Source organism: Pogona vitticeps, chromosome 1 (assembly GCF_051106095.1).
Source record: "Pogona vitticeps strain Pit_001003342236 chromosome 1, PviZW2.1, whole genome shotgun sequence".
NCBI lineage: Eukaryota > Metazoa > Chordata > Lepidosauria > Squamata > Agamidae > Pogona > Pogona vitticeps.
The window spans coordinates 166985915-167006052 of NC_135783.1; the positions used below are offsets into that span (position 1 = coordinate 166985915).

Genomic DNA, 20138 nt, shown 5'->3' on the forward strand with positions numbered 1-20138 from the left:
AGGAAGTATTGGGAGAAGAAACATGGGTCGGATGAGTTTGAAGTGAGGGGTGATGTAACAGTTTTTGAAAGTAAAGGGTGGATCTCTGATTTGAGAGCGGTGGACAGGGAGGTGAAGATAATCCAAGCAGGTGGAATAGATAGAATTCTATAGCATAACCATTTGCGATGATTGATAAGACCCAAAAATCTGTAGTGATGTGTGTAAGCAGCCCCTTATCTCCAAAGAGATTTATGGGGGTGCCGGAGACTGGGATGAGTGCGAAATCCAGACAAACCTCTAACTGCTGAGCAGAGCCACTTAGGTCTCAGCCAGGTCCTGTCTAAACTTCTTCCTCAAAAGCCAATCCCCTTTATTAAGAAAGCAACACACACAGACAAATCCATGAGCTATACTCAGAATAATCTGGCTCTAAATCTTTGGTAGCAAACACACGTGGCCAATTAGACATTCAGCTAGTCTGTGCAAGAACTAATACATGCAGATTTAATCATTACTGCTTTATTGAAAAGAATTGCTTTAGAAAAGGTTTCAGTTGATAGTAAAATAGTTCAGTAGGTACATTTTCATATCAAGTCAAACGGAACACTCCACTCCCCCACTCCAGCTGGAAAAATAAAGAAATAGAATTATGCTAACTATTAAAGAGTATAACACAGTCCATCTCACGTGTCTTGGGTCTTCATAGGTTGATGCTAGATGAAACCCAGTTAACTCCCATCAGTCCATGGTAGGAAAAATAGTCCATTATGGGAAAAAGCACGTGTCTGCCTTTCTCAGTCCAACTCCATCTTTTTCCAACTCCTTACTCACTTCCTTCTTCTTCCCAGAATGCTTCATAAGGAACACCCCCTCCTGGGTCTTGTTGTCCCGCCTAACTTTCTCATGGAGCTTCAGTTGTTATCATACTTTGTGGCAGAATTATTTTGACTACGAAAGTCTCTGCTCTCTGCTCACCTTAGCAACGAGATAACCAGAGAGCGAAGCTTCTCTGAAACAGCATGTAAAACTTTCCTACTACAGAGCAGACTCTAAATCAAAATGGATGCTATTGGGACAATCTTAGGACTACATATCCCATTCTAATACACATAAAAACACAAATCATCACATGCCCCCCCTGATATCGTTAAAATTCAGAGCAGTAAATCTGATCTAATTTTAAGAAATCAAGCAAAAGTAACTAAAAAGTAATTCAAAGTAATTAACTGGTTATATCTCAAAATTCAACTACAGATTAACTATTACAATACTGAAACATAGCACACTGTTGAATACATTGTTTCAACGTTCAGGCTCATAAGAATCTTCACAGTAAATAAAGCAAAAGGCAAAAGATCATCCCAAATGTTTCCATATTCTTGGGTCAAAGTTTTAATCATCCTAAGCAAAGTTTGTTGACCTCTTTCCACCATACCATGAGATTGAGGATGATGGGCCGTGCTAAAACTAATGGTTATTCCACTTATCTCGCAGATCTTACGCATAAGTTCACTTGTAAAGGCTCCTGCTTGATCACAAATTATTTTGGATGGTACTCCAATACGCGAGCACAAGTCCACGATTATTCTGGCTATGGTGGTAGCTGTAAGGTTGCTAATAGCATAGGCCTCGATCCACCTACTGGCTGAACAGATGAAAGAAATGATGCATTTCTTCTTAGATTTAGTAGGAACAAAAGGTCCTAGCACACCCATTTGCAAACACTGGAACACTTGGTCAGGAATTTCCATAATCTGCATTTCGGCCTTTACCTTGTCAGTTTGATGGCCTGTGCGTTGGCAATAGTCACAAGAACTGACATAGTCCTTTACAGTTTTTGAAATACCAGGCCAGTAAAAATGTTGAGAAATTCTCTTTAGGGTTTTTTGTATTCCCTGGTGCCCACTACTCGGATGGTCATGAGCCATTTCTAGTATTCTCAGTCTATATTCAGTAGGCACGACTAACTGTTGAATAGGTTGGGCATCCAAGTTGGATTTGGGGAAATATTCTCTGTACAAAAGTCCATTTTCTCCCCACAGGAAACTAACTTGCTGATGCGCAGGACGTTCAGCATAGTTGTCTGCTTGTGACCTCAAAGAAGCTAGAGAGGGATCATTAAGTTGCTTCAGTCTAAAGTCCTCTGATCCCTTAGGTATCACCTCCTCCATTTTAGTTTCTGTTGTAGCTGCATTATCAGGTTTGGTCACAAGAGGCTGCTGTTGGGTAAGGTCTCCATCTGAGCTATCCTCAGTGGATTCCTGCTCCAGTTCAGGATCATGCATCTCCCTACTTTGAGAACGTGTGACTACTGACATCGAAGATACATTTTGACTTTGCATGTGATCCAAAAAAGCAAGATCATTTCCAAGAAGAAAATCAGGTTTTCCCTCATGGGTTAAAATATGTTTTGCACCTGACCAGGACTTGTAGGTAATTTTTACATAAGCCAAAGCGACATACTTCTGCTCAGTCTCTATAGACCCATAAGTTTTTACTGGACACCTCAGGTTGTTCAAGATCAAGGTGGGGTCTAGAAAATGTCTGCTTATCGAAGAAATGTCGGCACCCGAGTCACGAAAAGCACTTAAAGCCATATCACCTCCAGGTGTGTGAAGAAAAACCACCTCAGTAAATGTGCGGGTTGCCCAGTCCCTTTGTGTAGTTGGTACTATGCAATCAGGATCCATAACAGAAAACCTCTCTCCTGATGCAGTCTCTTTTATAATTTCTGAGGAAATTGAAGCAATTTGTAAGTCCAAAACTCTAGGCACATATTGGTTTACTGCTGCCTGCATTCCACTGGCTTGCGAAGGGGTTACAGTTAGGTTAACTCCTTCCTGACTCTGTGAAGGCACAATGCTTGACTGGTGAGGCACAGAAACTGCATTACTGGCAGCTGGCACTTGCTGAGTTCCCGCTGGCACAGAACTTACATACGCCATCTTGGGAGTGCCTGCTTTAGATCTGCGTGGAGCTGGCACAGGTGTTTTTCTAGCTGGCTCCTTAACTTGGCTAGCTGGCACATTCAACCTTGGGCAATCTCGTCGCAGATGAGAGCCACCACATTCAAAACATTTAAGAGGCGTTTTAATCTGGCTAGGAGCTAGGCTCCTGCGTTGCTCAAATGAACTTTGCCTGGGTTCTTGAGAAAAAGACTTTCTAAAATCAGGCTGACTGTCTCTTAGGCACTACTGGTGCAGTCTTTGCCCTAACAGCAGGTTCATGCGTTTTAAAGGAGAGAATTTCATCAGTTTTTAAAGCAAGGGTTTGCAAGTCTTTGTAGTTTCTCTCCAACAAAGTACTCCTTATTTCTGAAGGCACTAAATTAAGAAAATGCTCCGTGTACAATGCAGTTCTTAAATCCTCAAAGGTACTGGCGCCCAAGGAGCTCAACCACTGATCACCTAGATGTTCTATCTTGTCAGCTAGTGCAGAATAACACTCATTAGGCTGCTTTTTCAGTTTTCTAAAGTTCTGCCTCAGTATTTCCGAAGTGAAACCAAATTTTCTCTTTACCACCTCTTTAAAAATAGGCCAGTCAGGGTCCTCATCAGATAATTTGGCTACTATGTTGGCAAGTTGCCCAGAACACTGGGTACGCAATAGCTTGAGGTACCAGGCCTCCGGTATCCTAAGATCTCTACACGCGTGTTCATATATCGATAAAAATGATAAGATATCATCGCCATCATGGTAGTAAGGTAGATTGCTTCTATCAACACTGGCTATTGAGTTCTTAAACTCCTCTTTTTCCTTCAGCTCATTAACCAAACGCTCCACCTTTTTCTCTCTGTACTGCTTCAATAACTCATCAGCAATGTTCTGATTATGAATAGATTGAGTGTGACAAGCAACAAAATCAGCAAACATAAGGGTTAACTTATCCACAGGTGATAGACTCTTGTTAGGATCAGGACCCTCAGCACCGGCTGCTGCTGCTGCCGCTGCTCCTGCTGTCCCATCAGAAATGTCTCTGACTGGCACTCCCCTCCCTACTGGAGTGCTGGCACTCGCCATTTCCTCTGCCTGATCCATCTGTTGCAATTTAGACCAAGTCTGATCTGAATCAGATCCAAGTAGATCCTGGACGTCCTGTGCTGGGAGTTTAGCCATTATATTGCCCTTTTGTAATTCCCTTCTCAGTTGTGAAGAACCATAAGTAATCCTTTGCTTAGCTCCACTTTGAGTCAAGACGTCGTGCTCAACAGCCTCCAAAAGCTCTTGATGCAAGGGCTTCACATCTTTACTAACCAAAGGCAGCCTAGCAGATGCACCACCAATCTTAACTTTTCTCTGAGTCACAAACTGCTCTCCAGGCAACTCCAAAAATTCTTCTCCTTCTAAGTGTTGCTCCATGCAAGCTACAACTAACGCAGACGCCAAGCAATTCCAAAAGGAAAAATCCTCTCCCCACTCCTGCAGCCTAAACTGTAGGGTGTGGGCAAGCCATAAAACATTCTGGCAAAAAAAAACAGCCCTACCCTGGAGCTTCAGAAGGGTGACCGCTTACTTGCATGAAAATGCCCACTCATTAAACAGCCCAATTAAACAGATTTTAATGTCTATTAAAACCTAAGCGTTGTTTCTTATCAGACCTCACTGCAGCTAAGTCTTTCCGTAAGATCCTTAGCTGGAAAGAGAAAAGCAATTTGGCTAATTTACAGCCTGTCAGCATGCACGCACTCCCTCAGCCAAAGCTTCCGGAAGAATGCCTGCAGCTTCACTTACAAAGCAAGCACCATAAATCCATAAATCACACTAAAGCACGTGTTCCGTCCCACGCTGCCTCCATGTAAGCAGCCCCTTATCTCCAAAGAGATTTATGGGGGTGCCGGAAACTGGGATGAGTACGAAATCCAGACAAACCTCTAACTGCTGAGCAGAGCCACTTAGGTCTCAGCCAGGTCCTGTCTAAACTTCTTCCTCAAAAGCCAATCCCCTTTATTAAGAAAGCAACACACACAGACAAATCCATGAGCTATACTCAGAATAATCTGGCTCTAAATCTTTGGTAGCAAACACACGTGGCCAATTAGACATTCAGCTAGTCTGTGCAAGAACTAATACATGCAGATTTAATCATTACTGCTTTATTGAAAAGAATTGCTTTAGAAAAGGTTTCAGTTGATAGTAAAACAGTTCAGTAGGTACATTTTCATATCAAGTCAAACGGAACACTCCACTCCCCCACTCCAGCTGGAAAAATAAAGAAATAGAATTATGCTAACTATTAAAAAGTATAACACAGTCCATCTCACGTGTCTTGGGTCTTCATAGGTTGATGCTAGATGAAACCCAGTTAACTCCCATCAGTCCATGGTAGGAAAAATAGTCCATTATGGGAAAAAGCACGTGTCTGCCTTTCTCAGTCCAACTCCATCTTTTTCCAACTCCTTACTCACTTCCTTCTTCTTCCCAGAATGCTTCATAAGGAACACCCCCTCCTGGGTCTTGTTGTCCCGCCTAACTTTCTCATGGAGCTTCAGTTGTTATCATACTTTGTGGCAGAATTATTTTGACTACGAAAGTCTCTGCTCTCTGCTCACCTTAGCAACGAGATAACCAGAGAGCGAAGCTTCTCTGAAACAGCATGTAAAACTTTCCTACTACAGAGCAGACTCTAAATCAAAATGGATGCTATTGGGACAATCTTAGGACTACATATCCCATTCTAATACACATAAAAACACAAATCATCACAATGTGTGCCCACATGTGAAAGTGTGGTGTGAGATGGGTGGTAGGTTTGGAGGAGAGGATGGGAGTCAAAGGCTCTCCTTATTTTTCCTATCAGAGCACCTGAATGACTGACGAGGGCGCTGATGTTGGTTATGTTGTTGAGGCTGGTATGAAGAGGATTGTTGAGGCAAATACCATTGTTTCTCTGGAAATGATTTGTGTTGTTGGAATGGATACTGAAGTCGCCATGCATAGCATTGCAATCTCTAATTAGGGTGAGTATTATAAGAGCGTTCCGTTTTCCTCATTTTTTGCAGGTTTTCAAGGATGTTGTCGGTTTTGTTATTGAAGAGGCCAGAGCCATCGAAAGGTAGGTCCTCAATAAACATTTCTGAATCTTCTGAGATGTTAGCAGAACGTAGCCATGCATGTCTTCGTAAGGCTACTGTAGTAACCATATGCTTGGATGCTGCCTCTATGATATGACGATCCATGATTCGCTCTTGCCTAGCCAGCACTGTGGGCTCTTAATGGAATGAGGGTTTGAGTTCTGCAGGGGCTGCCTGCAGGGATGGAAGAGCCTTGTTACATAGAAACCTGTGGTAGGCTCCCATAGCTGCTAGATATTTTGAAGCTTGAAAAGTGAATGAGGCTAGCAAGTAGACTCGATGGCCAATTATGTCCAATTTCCTTCCCTCTTTATTGTTAGGGGTGGCATTCAAATGTCTGGGTAGCACCCACAATTACTGAATTAGGAGGGGGATGTTTAGATAGGAAGTCGGTTTCGGCCCCGTGGGTCTTATAAAGAGTCTCGACTCTTTGTGAGATTTGTGGTACGGAAGAGGGCTTGGCCCAGGACTGCTTGATTAATTTCATTAATTGTGGAATGAACCCCATGCGAAGGGAGGTTTTGGTCTTCGTAGACTTTGTCTGATCCAGATTGGGTAGGTTGTTGCACATCAAGGTCCATAGCCTTGGCGATGTGAAGGACTAATTGCGAGTATGGTGCAAAATCCTCAGATGGTGATGGAGGATTTGCATCAGTCAGGAGTTGCAAGATTGGGTGGTGACTCCTGAATGGGCAGTGAATCTGAGGACTCAGAGTCAGAGGACTGCTGAGATGAAGATGTAGATGTGTCGGGAGAAGGTTCGACCCTCCAATGTTTAGGCCTTTCTTCGTGCTTTTTCAGTACCGGTTGCGAGAGAGAGTCAGTCTTTCTCTTCTGAGATTTAGTAGTTGGTACAGTATCAGGTGATGGACCTGCATAAGTTGTCGTGGCCTGTACTGAAAATGATCAGTCTCAAGAGTGAGTCAGTATGGAGTATTGAGATGTCTTGGACTTCTTCAGTACCGGCTGGAGCAATGTTGAAGTCATGTGTTGCTTGTGTTGCATGTGGTGTTTCTGTACTGGAATGGGAGAAGCATAGACATCCGAAGGTTCACTGTAGGAATACTCAGGCTGGTACAGAGGAGATGATTCAGAAGAGTCGGATGGGTACTCGTATCTGATACGGGGATCGAAGTGCCCCATACCATGATGCCAGTACCAACAGTTTAGGTGATGGTTCAAAATACACCGGTGGCTCATAAACCATAACATGTCTGGTCCAATGACAATGAGCCCTTGAGCCTGGCAATACCGGCAGTCCCAAATGATTTGGAGGCTGGAAGTCACGGTATCAGAGCGGCCAAAGTAATTGGTATGTGTCATGAGTGCTACCGAAGACCTGGACCCAGAAGGGTTAACTGTGGCTGAAGAGAATGTGGAAAGATCAGAAACACCTGAACCGCCTCCAGATTCTCCCTCCACAGCAGACAGGCTTCAGGGCAGGCTTCGGGAGAGACTTAGGACAAGAATATCACAGGATCGCTCAAAGGCTTTCCACAGAGACCTACGTTCATCTAGTCCTGAGTACTAGCAGAATAGAAAGCTTTCCAGCAGCTCAAGGAGCTGTTTCATTATAAAACAAGCTTCCAGTGAAGCCAGAAACTTCGTGGAAGCAAGGAGTCAAAACCTTGGCTTGCATCCACGCTTCTTGCATCTTGTTCCTGACCCTGAACTCTGGACTCTGCCCTTGAACTACGCCGGTATTGGACTTTGGACTCTGACTCTGGACTCTGACACTGGACTTCCTTCTGTGAGTTAATTTATGGACATTGGCTTTGCATTCTTGGTATTCTTGACCCTGGACTGGTTTATCGGACTTCGGCTGTTGTAACCCCCAGGAACGTGACAGTATGGTGGAGCTTAGTCTTTCTTTTCTTAATGGTAACTGGATTGGGAATGGGCATCGATCCAGATTCACACCCTGACAGCCAAAGATTTGGGGCTCGAACAGGCCGAATCTTGTAAGGCGTTTACTTCAGCCGAGGTATCTGCTTAGGATGGGGACCGGGCAAGTAAAGGCGAATGTGGCTGTCCCAAAGGTGGCGGGATGGATTCTCCTTTGGTGTCGAGGTTGATGGTTGGATGGCTCGGTACTAACGAGGACTGGATTGAAAGTTGTGGTTCAGCTGATGGTTTCTTAAATTTTTTTGGTTTGGTACTGGTAGTCTTCAGTATAGATTTGGGTGACGGGGTAGAATGAGTTGTAGAGCCAGATGATTTAGATTTAGGAGGTTTGGATTTGGCTTTCAGGGATTGTAGCAGTGAGTTGGTCGCTGAGGAAGCCGGTAATTGGGGAACCTGAGGATTGTCCATTTTAGGCGGGGGTAGAAGGGACTGCTCCCACAGGAAGGATCTAAGTCTTTGCTCTCAGAGTTTAATGGTCTGTTTGGTGAAGTTTTTTGCAGTTAGAGCAAGTGGATGGTTGGTGTGATTCCCCAAGGCAAAACAGGCAAGTGTTGTGTCTGTCAGAGACTGGCAGTTTATTTGTGCAAAAAATACACTTCTTGAAGGGGGGGAGGTACAATTTAAATCAATCAAGTAGTAATAGGAACATTTTGTAGAAAAGCAATCCGTTTTTCAGAAGAAGCAATTTGTGTGAACGGAGCTCAAGAGATGAGACCTCAGCAGCGGCAAAAAGGAACTGAGGTAATTGCTAGGACGGGCGGACCACGTGGGCTACAGGGGGTGGTCCTAGTGAACTTTCAGCTCTAGAATATTCTGGAGACCTCTGTGCAGGTGCAGACTTAACCCATTAGTGTGCATTCACAGAGACCACGAAGAAGAAGCATTCTTCACATATGGGCAAAGCAAAAGAAAAATTAAAAAGGGGGGCAAAACAACTGAATGGAGATGGAAAAGTGATTACAAACAACGAGGAAAAGGCAGAGGTGCTCAATTCCTGTTTTAGTTCAGTCTTTTCCCATAGGACAAACTATGAACCTCCAGATAAATGTGAAGTGTAAGTGGAGGGAACAGGATTGTAGCTAAAGATTGATAAACAAATAGTCAAGGATACTTTACCACCTTGAACGAGATCAAATCCCCAGGGCTGCATGAACTGCGTCCGAGACTACTGATGGAATTGGCTGAAGAATTCTTAGAACCGCTATCCATTATTTTCTTGAAATAATGGGAAATGGGGGAGGTGCCAGAGGATTGGAGGACTGATGTTGTCCTTATCTTCAAAAAAAAGGGGGGGGAACCTGGGAACTATAGGCCTGTCAGCCTGATGTTAATCCCAGGGAAAATTCTGGAACAAATTATAAAGCAGTCATTGTCCAAGCACCTAGAAAACTATGTACAGTGGTGCCCCGCATAGCGACATTAATCCGTTCCAGGATTAACAACGCTATCCGGATTCGTCGCTATGCGGGGGAGAAAACCCCATAGGAACGCATTAAACTCTGTTTAATGCGTTCCTATGGGGGAAAAAACTCACCGGTAAGCGAAGATTCCCCCATCCGGTCACCATTTTCGCTGTCTGGTAAGCGAGGGCAGGGAGCGAAAACGCTGTGGGTGGCCATTTTGCTGATCCGGCGGCCATTTTGGAACCGCCGATCAGCTGTTTTTAGAACATCGCAATGCAAAGATCGGTAAGCGAAATGCTTACCGATCATCGCAATGCGATTTTCAGCCATTGAGAACGTCGAAATGTGATCGCATTAGCGATCGGGAAAAACGCGTCGCTATGCGGATTCATTGTTAAACGGGGCACTCGTTAAGCGAGGCACCACTGTAGTAATAACTAGAAGCCAACATGGATTTGTCAAGAACAAATCCTGCCAGACTAATCTGATCTTATTTTTGATCAAGTAATCTCCTTGATAGAGATAAGGAATGCTGTAGGCATAGTATGTCTTGACTTTAGCAAAGCTTTTGACAAAGTGCCCCATGATATCTTGATTAGGTGCAGGCTGGATAGATCAAGTGTTGCGTAGATACACAATTGGCTACAGAATCGTACTCTGAAGATTAATGGCTCCTTTCCCAACTAGGAGGAGGTAACAAATGGGGTACAAATGCTCTTCAACATTTTTGTTGTTAATGACTTGGATGAGGGAGTGCAGAGAATGCTTGTCAAATTTGTGGATGATGCAAACTGGGTGGAATAGCTAATACCCTGGAAGACAGAAACAAATTCAAAATGATCTTGATACACTGGAGTGCTGGGCTATGACAACAGAATTAAATTCAACACGGATAAGTGCAAAGTACTGCACCTTGGAAAAAGAAACCAAATGCATAGTCACAAGATGGGAGATTCCTGGCTCAGCAAAACTACAAGTGAGAAGGATCCTGAATAAGCTGAATAAGAGCCAAAAATGTGATGTGGCTGAAAAAAAGGCAAATGCTATTTTAGGATGTATTAACAGAAGTATAGTTTCCAAACCCCGCAAGGTGCTAGTTCCCCTCTATTCAGCATTGGTTAGGCCTCACCTTGAATATTATGTCCAGTTCTGGACACCATATTTCAAGAAGGATGCTAACAAATTGGAACAAGTTCAGAGAAGGGCAACTAGGATAATCAGGGCTGGAAACCAAGACTTATGAGGAAAGACTGAAAGAATTGTGCATGTTTAGCCTTGAGAAAAGAATATTGAGGGGTGATAATGTAGCACTTTTCAAATACTTGACAGGAGCAGGATCTGTTCTCGATCATCCCAGAGTGTAGGACATGCAACAATGGACGCCATTTACAGGAAGCCAGATTTCGACTGAATATCAGGAAAAACCTCCCGTAAGACAGTGGAACAGTAAGACAGTGGAACAAATTACCTTGAGAAGTGTTGAGTGCTCCAACTCTGGCGGCATTCAAGAGGAACTTAGACAACCACTTGGCAGACATCCTTTGATTTGTATTTCTGCATTAAGTGGGGGTTGGACCTGATGACCTTTTAACTTCACTATTCTATGATTCTATGAAGCATGGTTTGGTTCTGCCCAGCCCTCTTTTGCTCTGTGACCCACACTAGTTGCTCTCCTGATCTTATCTATGCAGACATTAAAAAAAAAAACAGAAATTGGTGTTCAGTATCCTATTACTTGCACCTGTCAGTCTAAGTCTCCACAGTTAATTTGTTCATTGAAGAGCTGAAGCTTGCATTTCCTGCTGTGTGCTATGTCACATGACCAGTGCATGGCAATTGGCACTAGCTTCTTGTTAAATACCATGAAGTCTGAACCAACTTACAGCAACCCTAATAGGGCTACAAAGTAAGCAAGATGTTTAAGGAGCAATTTTACCAGTTCAACACCCTCAGTTTATTTCCATGGCTAGCAGTGATTTGAACCGAGGCCTCCTGACTCCATCTTCTATGGGTATATTTGCTTCTTACCACTAAGTAATTTGCTCCTTAAATTTATGCTGTTGGATTTACACAGGTGGCATAAGTAATAGGATTCTGGGTGGCGACTTTGATCTAGAATTGAATACTTTATAAAGATATACTGGGCAGTGTCTCCAGTCTCTCTTTAAAATAAAGTTTTTATTTTTACTGTTCAATTACATTGACCAAAATATATAAAAACTAATATCAGAAAATAGTGTGTGTGTGTATAATGCTATATAATTTTTAATCTGTTTTATATCCTACTACTGTGACTATTTTGTGATCTAAAATGCTCCATGCTATTGAGTAGATCTGTTCATACTAGACATGGGTATGAATAAAAGACTGCAGCTTCCCTCAAAAAGTCACATGCACAGCTTTGCATTGTATATGAATTCATGTAACAGTTGTGTTTCCTTATAACTCAGTAGTTGTTTTGCTTAAGAATATTTTAGTAATTGGGAGGAGGATGGCACCATCTACAATTCTGCATGTCAATGATGCTTTTATGTACTGTATTTAAAAAAGCAAACGGTACACTCACCTGGATCTCCTCTTTCTCCTCTCTGACCTGGTGGTCCTCTACTGCCTTCAATAGAACTTGGATCTCCTGCAGCACCTTTCTCACCCCAAATACCTGGAAAACCTGGTAGGCCGTAGCCATCTGGACCTGTTGAGCAAAATATACACATATATACAAGTGTGATATCTTGCAGTCCTCATGTTACTCCTCTAAAGTAAGTGATATCTCACTAAAATTCATTTTTTCACACTTCACTTATTCATATGGAAGTCATGGCTGCTGACTCAATGTTTAGAAAACAAATCTCATAACCACTGCAGTCAGATGTCTGCAATTTAAAATGTTACTATCTTATTAGTAACAGCCAATATATGCACTGATCTTACCTGGTGATCCAGGCAAGCCCTTAGTACCTGGTAAACCATCTAGTCCAATGAGTCCTCTGATGCCAGGGATACCTGCCAAAATATGAAATACCGTACACCTTGTGTTATTCTCATATTTAACCAATGGATGTTACAGATTTCTTTAGAGATACTGAAATATCTTCTATGAGATGATTTGCCTAACATTTAAAATCAAAGAACTATAGAATTGAAAGTGACCATTGAGGTCATGTAAAATAACAACTGCTGATGCAAGAAATCCATAGCTAAAGCATCCCTGACAAATGGCTATTTAACATCTGTTTAAATACCTTTAACAAAGAAGTCTTTTCCACTGTTGAAGTCTCCTTATTGCCAGGATGGTCTTCCTAACACTGAGAAAGAAAGGTTACTTACCTGTAACTCTGGTTCTTCGAGTGGTCCTCTGTGAATTCACACTAATGGGTTAAATCTGCACTTGTGCAGAGGCCTCGGAATATTCTAGAGCTTAAAGTAACACTTTTGGCTCCGCCCCCAGGACCTCATGATCCGCCCGTCCTAACAGTTACCTCAGTTCCCCAAATTCCGCTGCTGCTCTAAGGTGAGACAGCCGTGATGGAAAGAGGGGAGGATGGGCGGGACGTGTGAATTCACAGAGGACCACTCGAAGAACCAGAGTTACAGGTAAGTAACCTTTCTTTCTTCTTCGTGGCCTCTGTGAATGCACACTAATGGGTGATTAGCAAGCTTGCCTCTGATAGGAGGAGGGACGTCACGGCAAAACAGTAGATAGGACCGCGCGTCCAAAAATGACATCCTCCTTGGCCCGCAGATTCAGGCAATAGTGAAAGATGAAGGCTGACGGAGTGGGCCAAATGTCAGCTGTGCAGGTGTCTGACAGCGGGACACCCTTGAGGAAAAGCTGTAGAAGTAGCCAAAGTTCCAGTAAAGTGAGCGTTCACCGGGCGCAGGCGATTAGACTTGCGGGGGAAAAAGCAGTCCTGCAAACATAGAACGATAATGCTCTGCGAACATCTAGCAGGTGAAGAGACCTCTCTACATCTGTAGGCAGTTAGGAAAGAAAGTGGGCAGACTGATATGAAACTCAGTAGAAACTTTAGGTATGAAGGAGACATCTGGGAACAGTATAACTTTGTCCAGGTGGCAAAGTAGGAAGGGAGGATCCACCTGAAGTGCTACTGGAAGTAACTGCAACTAAGAAATAACCTTGAAAGTCAACAAATGTCCAGCAATTGTGGTCAGTGGCTCAAACGATGAATGCGAGAGGCACTCAGGACAGTGTGAAGAGTCCACTGTGGTATAGACTGGCCCCGTGGAGGGTAAAGGTTTGCCGTACCACGGGAAAACCTCTTCATTTAGGGTAGCGAGTAGTAATTTTGGTAAATGCCAGCCAATTGCAGAAATAGATTGATTGGTAGAGGGCTTCCTGGAGTGTGATAATATGGAGTTTATTGAGGAGGAATTCTCCATGCCATGAGGTGAAGAGCTTGTAGACCTGGACGGTACGTTTTCCCTTGATTCTGGGTCAGAAGATGAGGAATAGACGGGGGTCTCATGGAGCCTGACGACATTGTCAGCAGTGTTGTGAACCACAGCCATATGGGTAAGTATGGAGCTATGAGGATCACGGTGGCATTGTCATGTCATATCTTCACTATTATGCACAGCAGGAGAGGTATTGGAGGGAACATGTACATGAAGCAGCCCTTCCAGGGCACCATGGGAGTTTACCCCTAGTCCAGGCCGTGAAAGATAGATGGCACACTAGCTGTTCACCTCAATTGCAAGGGCATCTATGGCAGGGAGGAACAAAAAAAATCTCTTGCAGATTCTGATGAATGTGCAATGGTCCAGAGATCACTCGTGTATTTGGTATGTTCGCCTGCTCAGATGTTCTGCCCATGTGAAGTCCTGGGCGGAGATGTGCACAGCAGACAGAAAGATGTGGAATTCTAGACACTACTCCCAAAACTGAACAGTCAGGTACAGTAGAGGAAGAGAATGGGTGCCTCCCTGTTTGTTGATGTAGTACATTGCTGTCGCATTATCCGTAGTAACTTGGACAGCCATGCCTAGGTTGAGAGTTAGGAGCGCCTGAAATGCTTTGAAGATGGCCAGCAATTCCAGATTTTTTTTAAAAAGAGAAAGTTTTACTTCACTGACCAGGTGTCGTAGATATGAAGACTGGTACAGTGGGGTCCCCATCCGACCAGACTGGAGTCTGTCATGATTCTTGAGGTAGGTAGGAGTGGAGCAAACAGTCTTTCCAGGGCCAAGTCTTCTGGGTTGATTACCAGCAGGGTTGGTGTGCAAGCTCATGAGTAATCTGGAGGCATATGTAGGGCGTATTTTTCATGGGGTTAAACAGGGCAGATGCCAGGCCTGTAGGGACTGCCTCTTGAGCCTCGCGGGCTTTATGACAGATGTGGTGGAAATCATGAGTCCCCGAAGATTTTGGGCCTGATGGGCTGTGATCCAAGACAACGGAGGGGAGCGACATATCAGGGAACAAATTCAGACCATGCCATTCTGGGAAAGGAAAAGCTCTTGCCGGCCAAGATTCCAATACGGCCCCTATGTGAATACTCGAGGCGCCGTCGAGAGATGAATGGCAAGGCGCTGAACTCTAAAATGGGCCTTCCTAGAGAGAATGTATTCGCAATGATCACTTCTGATGGAGATGTGGGAGCAGGCGTCACTCAAGTCTATCAAAGTAAACCAATCTCCTTGTCGAATTAGTGGAAGGATATGTTCCAAGGTCACCAAGCAAAAACGGCGCTGGCCGATGAAGAAAAATCAGGTCCTTTAGGTCTAAAATGGGGCGTAGTGATCTGCCCCCACCTGGAGTGTCAGGAGATACGTCTGATTTTCCAAAAAAGGATCTTTACCTTGTCTCATAGAGTGGTAGAAGAGTGAGTGTAAATCACCCGCTGAGCCGGTGTATCCCAAAACTCTATGGTGTACCCATAGGTGACAATGGAAAGAGCCCAGGCATCCGAGGTGATGTGGGTCCATGCAGAAAGAAGGGAGCAAGCATACTGAACATGCGACGCAGAATCGAGCGGTGGTAAGCGGGAGGGAGTCACAGTGTCTGTTGGATTTTTTTGTCAACTTCCTATAGGAATGGTGGGGATGGTCGCGTTGATTGGATTGTGGTACTGAGCCAACTGTTGAGGGAGATATCTTCGTTGAGAAGTATAAGGTCTGTATACACTATAAGAGTACTGATGCATCAATGGGAATTTTTGAGATCTATAAGGCTGAACGTTGTACGACCATGCTGTTTTCCTCATTCTTTGAAGGCCATCTAGGGATCGAATAACCTAGAGCCATCAAAGAGCAAGTCCCCTATTCCAAATCTGACATAATCAGAAATGTTGGCTGAACTAAGCCAATTGTGTCTTTGCAAGGTTACCCCGGTCATGAGTTGTTTGGAGGTGGCCTCGATAATGTGATGCGCTATCACACTCTCTTGCTGAGTGAGGGACATGGCGTCTTAATGGAGAGCAAGCCCTTTCAGATTAAATGCTGCTGGGGCTGCCTGAAGAGAGGGTAGTGCACAGTTAGAGAGGTTGATATGGTAGGCGCCCATAGCTGCCATGTAGATGAGCTTTCTAACCTCCTCGCTGCTCGGTGTGGTAGTAGATCTCGAGCGTGATCTGGCTTGTGTGGCGTCCACATCCACATAAGGAGGAGGATGCCTAGTTAAAAATCTGTATTGGTACCATAGGTCTTGTACAGATTTTCTACAAGCCTGGACATTTTAGGGACAGAGAAGGGCTTTTCCCAGGTCTACTGAAGCAAGCAGAATAAAGATGGGATAAGGGACAAGCACAGGGAAGGCACTGATTCCTCATCAATATCTGCATAAACCTTATCAGACTCTGTTTGAAGTTGATATACTGTTAAATCAAGAGCCTTATCGATTCTCTGTATCATGTTAGAACATGAATGAAATTCAGAAATGAGGGATGGAGGAAAGCCATCACAAATATCAGAGTCTGGCAGGGTCAGGTTAGGAGTGGTCTGGTGCCATGGAGTCGGAAGATTCAGAGTCAGAGTCATGGGAAGTAGAAGAAAGTGGAGCATCAGAAGTGAAAAAGGACTTCTGGTTTCTTTTTCAGTATCCTTCCTCATATCATCAGTATTTAGTATCTTCCTTAAGAATACTTCCTCAGTACCAGGCGTTTCTTATGGGCATATATTGTTTTAGTCTTCCGCTTGGTACCGTGGCATGGTACCAGCATCTTTTAACCTCCTGGTACCAGCAAGTTTTAGCCTTCCGCTTGGTACCAAGGCATGGTACCAGCATGTTTTGACCTCCTGGTACCAGCAAGTTTTAGCCTTCCGCTTGGTACCAAGGCATGGTACCAGCATGTTTTAATCCCCTGGTACCAGCAGGTTTTAGCCTTCCGCTTGGTACCAAGGCATGGTACCAGCATGTTTTGACCTCCTGGTACCAGCAAGTTTTAGCCTTCCGCTTGGTACCAAGGCATGGTACCAGCATGTTTTGACCTCCTGGTACCAGCATGTTTTAACCTTCCCCTTGGTACCAAGGCATGGTACCAGCATGTTTTAATCCCCTGGTACCAGCAAGTTTTAGCCTTCCGCTTGGTACTAAGGCATGGTACCAGCATGTTTTAACCTCCTGGTACCAGCCTGTTTTAACCTTCTGCTTGGTACCAAGGCATGGTACCAGCATGTTTTAATCCCCTGGTACCAGCATGTTTTAGCCTTCTGCTTGGTACCAAGGCATGGTACCAGCATGTTTTAACCTCCTGGTACCAGCCTGTTTTAACTTTACGCTTGGTACCAAGGCATGGTACCAGCATGTTTTAACCTCCTGGTACCAGCCTGTTTTAACCTTCCGCTTGGTACCAAGGCATGGTACCAGCATGTTTTAATCCCCTGGTACCAGCATGTTTTAGCCTTCTGCTTGGTACCAAGGCATGGTACCAGCATGTTTTAACCTCCTGGTACCAGCCTGTTTTAACTTTACGCTTGGTACCAAGGCATGGTACCAGCATGTTTTAATCCCCTGGTACCAGCATGTTTTAGCCTTCCGCTTGGTACCAAGGCATGGTACCAGCATGTTTTAACCTCCTGGTACCAGCATGTTTTAACCTTCCCCTTGGTACCAAGGCATGGTACCAGCATGTTTTAATCCCCTGGTACCAGCAAGTTTTAGCCTTCCGCTTGGTACTAAGGCATGGTACCAGCATGTTTTAACCTCCTGGTACCAGCCTGTTTTAACCTTCCGCTTGGTACCAAGGCATGGTACCAGCATGTTTTAATCCCCTGGTACCAGCATGTTTTAGCCTTCTGCTTGGTACCAAGGCATGGTACCAGCATGTTTTAACCTCCTGGTACCAGCCTGTTTTAACTTTACGCTTGGTACCAAGGCATGGTACCAGCATGTTTTAACCTCCTGGTACCAGCCTGTTTTAACCTTCCGCTTGGTACCAAGGCATGGTACCAGCATGTTTTAATCCCCTGGTACCAGCATGTTTTAGCCTTCTGCTTGGTACCAAGGCATGGTACCAGCATGTTTTAACCTCCTGGTACCAGCCTGTTTTAACTTTACGCTTGGTACCAAGGCATGGTACCAGCATGTTTTAATCCCCTGGTACCAGCATGTTTTAGCCTTCCGCTTGGTACCAAGGCATGGTACCAGCATGTTTTGACCTCCTGGTACCAGCATGTTTTAGCCTTCTGCTTGGTACCAAGGCATGGTACCAGCATGTTTTAACCTCCTGTACCAGGGAGGCTTCATGGTACCATCTCTTCTTATGTCTTTTGGTATCAGGAGATGATCTCTTTCTTCGGTACCGGAGCCCACGGGAGTATCGGGACCTGGGAGGTCCATCGATGTTCGGGCATCTCCAGTAACAGAGGTTCCCTCGGTACCGATCGGTGCCTCTTCCTCCTGATATCAGGGAAGGACGGTACCGACGATGTCGAACTCTCATTGGAGGATTCCGATGAGGACGAGGAGGACTCGGAGGATGAAGTTTCCGCAGCAAGGCTGTATAGCAGACGCGGATAATACAGCTTTTGCATTAGCTGCCTCCAACGTCTCAAATAGCTCTTAGAGAGCTTGAGCGGCTGCAAGTCCTCTTTAGGCGCATGATCTTTAGCTTCATTGGGGCGAAGATGTCGAGCCCCGTGGGGTGAGACCTTCGGTCCCGAGTGGCTCGGAGACCGGGAATCTCTAAAAGATGGCGCCAAATGCTTTGTTTTCGCCTTCTTGTTTTTCGCAAGTCCTCTTTAGGCGCATGCTTCTTCGCTTTATTGGGGCGAAGATGTCGAGCCCCGTGGGGTGAGACCTTCAGTCCCGAGTGGCTCGGAGACCAGGAATCTCTAAAGATGGCGCCAAATGCTTCGCTTTCACCTTCTTGTTTTTCGGAGAGGATGTTGCAGGGATAATTCCGGAGTAGGAGGAAGCGGGACCGACGACGGCGGTGAAGATGGAGGCGAAGAGCCCTAGGAAAGAAACTCAACAGGAGACTGAGGAGTGAGGACAGGCAAGGACGGGGAAGCCTGTGGTGGCAGGCTAGGAATAGCTGAAGAATGAGGGGTTGGTGGTTATAAAACTAAGGGTTTGGCCTTAGTTTTAGAGGCTTTACTCTTTTCCCTAGGTTATATATGAGGTAAAGGGTCGGGTTCTGTGGACGCAGAGGCCGCTTCGATGCATACACAAAGATTTTGTGCGACTCTCCAAGGCAATGCAGCTTTTAAAAGTAACCCTGGGAGATGAGGAAGCCTTGGAGGCCTGGGAACAGTCCAAGGGGGGGGGAAGGGGGGGAAGGGAGGGGGAAAGAGGGAAAACCCTCGCAAAGGGCCAAAACGCACACCTCCCCTCCTAAATAATAAAGTCTTTGTACTTTCCTTAATGAAGAATCGAACAGGAGCCAAATATTTTCCAAGAATTTCCAATAATTTCACGGAGCTTTAGCCAGGAGACCTAACTGCAGCAGTGGAAAAAATGGAACTGAGGTAACTGTTAGGACGGGCGGACCATGAGGTCCTGGGGGGCGGAGCCAAAAGTGTTACTTTAAGCTCTAGAATATTCCGAGGCCTCTGCACAAGTGCAGATTTAACCCATTAGTGTGCATTCACAGAGGCCACGAAGAAGAACCTGATCCCACTGACAATAAAAACTATTTTTAACTTGGGTGTTCCTGAAAAAAATTGAGTTCAATTTTGGCATACACATGAAGTACACACATGCAGTGGGATCGAGTTAATTTCAGTGGCAGGGAGCTTTTCTGCTCCTCTGCCAGAGGCCCATTTATTTTGGAGCAGATGTGGAATTGATTCATTTAAATCAATTCCATAGGTAAATGCCTCTCTAGTTTGTCAAGGTAAATTTACAGGTCTGATCAGAATAAAGTATATTAATGAGCAGCCATGATAAACAGATGTGTAAAAAACTGAGTCATGATGGCTCAGCAGTGCTGACTCATGCATGATGTGATTGGACACAAGCAGATCTGTATATGTATCTATATGTGAAGCTGAACAGTTAATGTATCTTCCTGCTTTGTGATGAATGCTACCTGTTATGCTGCCAGACTGAACTGCTGTAAATATCTTGTAAATACACGTTGGCGGAAGAGAAGCTGCTGGTGTGTGCGTGAGTTATTCTGGACTACCTGGACTGTTTGATACTCTGCTAAACCTGCTGTTCTTTCGCGTTTTTGCGCTAACATAGTTCACATTATATTTTAAATTATTGCTATCTGGCATATAGCAATTTATGCCAAATAGCAATTTATTTTTTAAAGGAAACCCCACAGTTTGATTTTTGGAACCCTGAATCAGCTGAATGGTGGGGGCCAGGGAC

At 44.6% G+C, this 20138-nt stretch overlaps 1 protein-coding gene across 4 annotated transcripts in view; it reads right to left on the minus strand.

Annotated features, from left to right (window-relative positions):
• COL4A2 (collagen type IV alpha 2 chain) overlaps nucleotides 1-20138 on the minus strand; it is a 410505-nt gene that overhangs the window by 90557 nt on the left and 299810 nt on the right. For all 4 annotated transcript variants that reach the window (XM_072992602.2, XM_072992648.2, XM_072992721.2 and 1 more), the window contains 2 exons: nucleotides 12293-12364; nucleotides 11928-12053 (listed from right to left, as the gene is read on the minus strand). In XM_072992602.2, the coding sequence (XP_072848703.2) occupies nucleotides 11928-12053; nucleotides 12293-12364 (198 nt within the window). The remainder of the gene's footprint in view (nucleotides 1-11927; nucleotides 12054-12292; nucleotides 12365-20138) is intronic.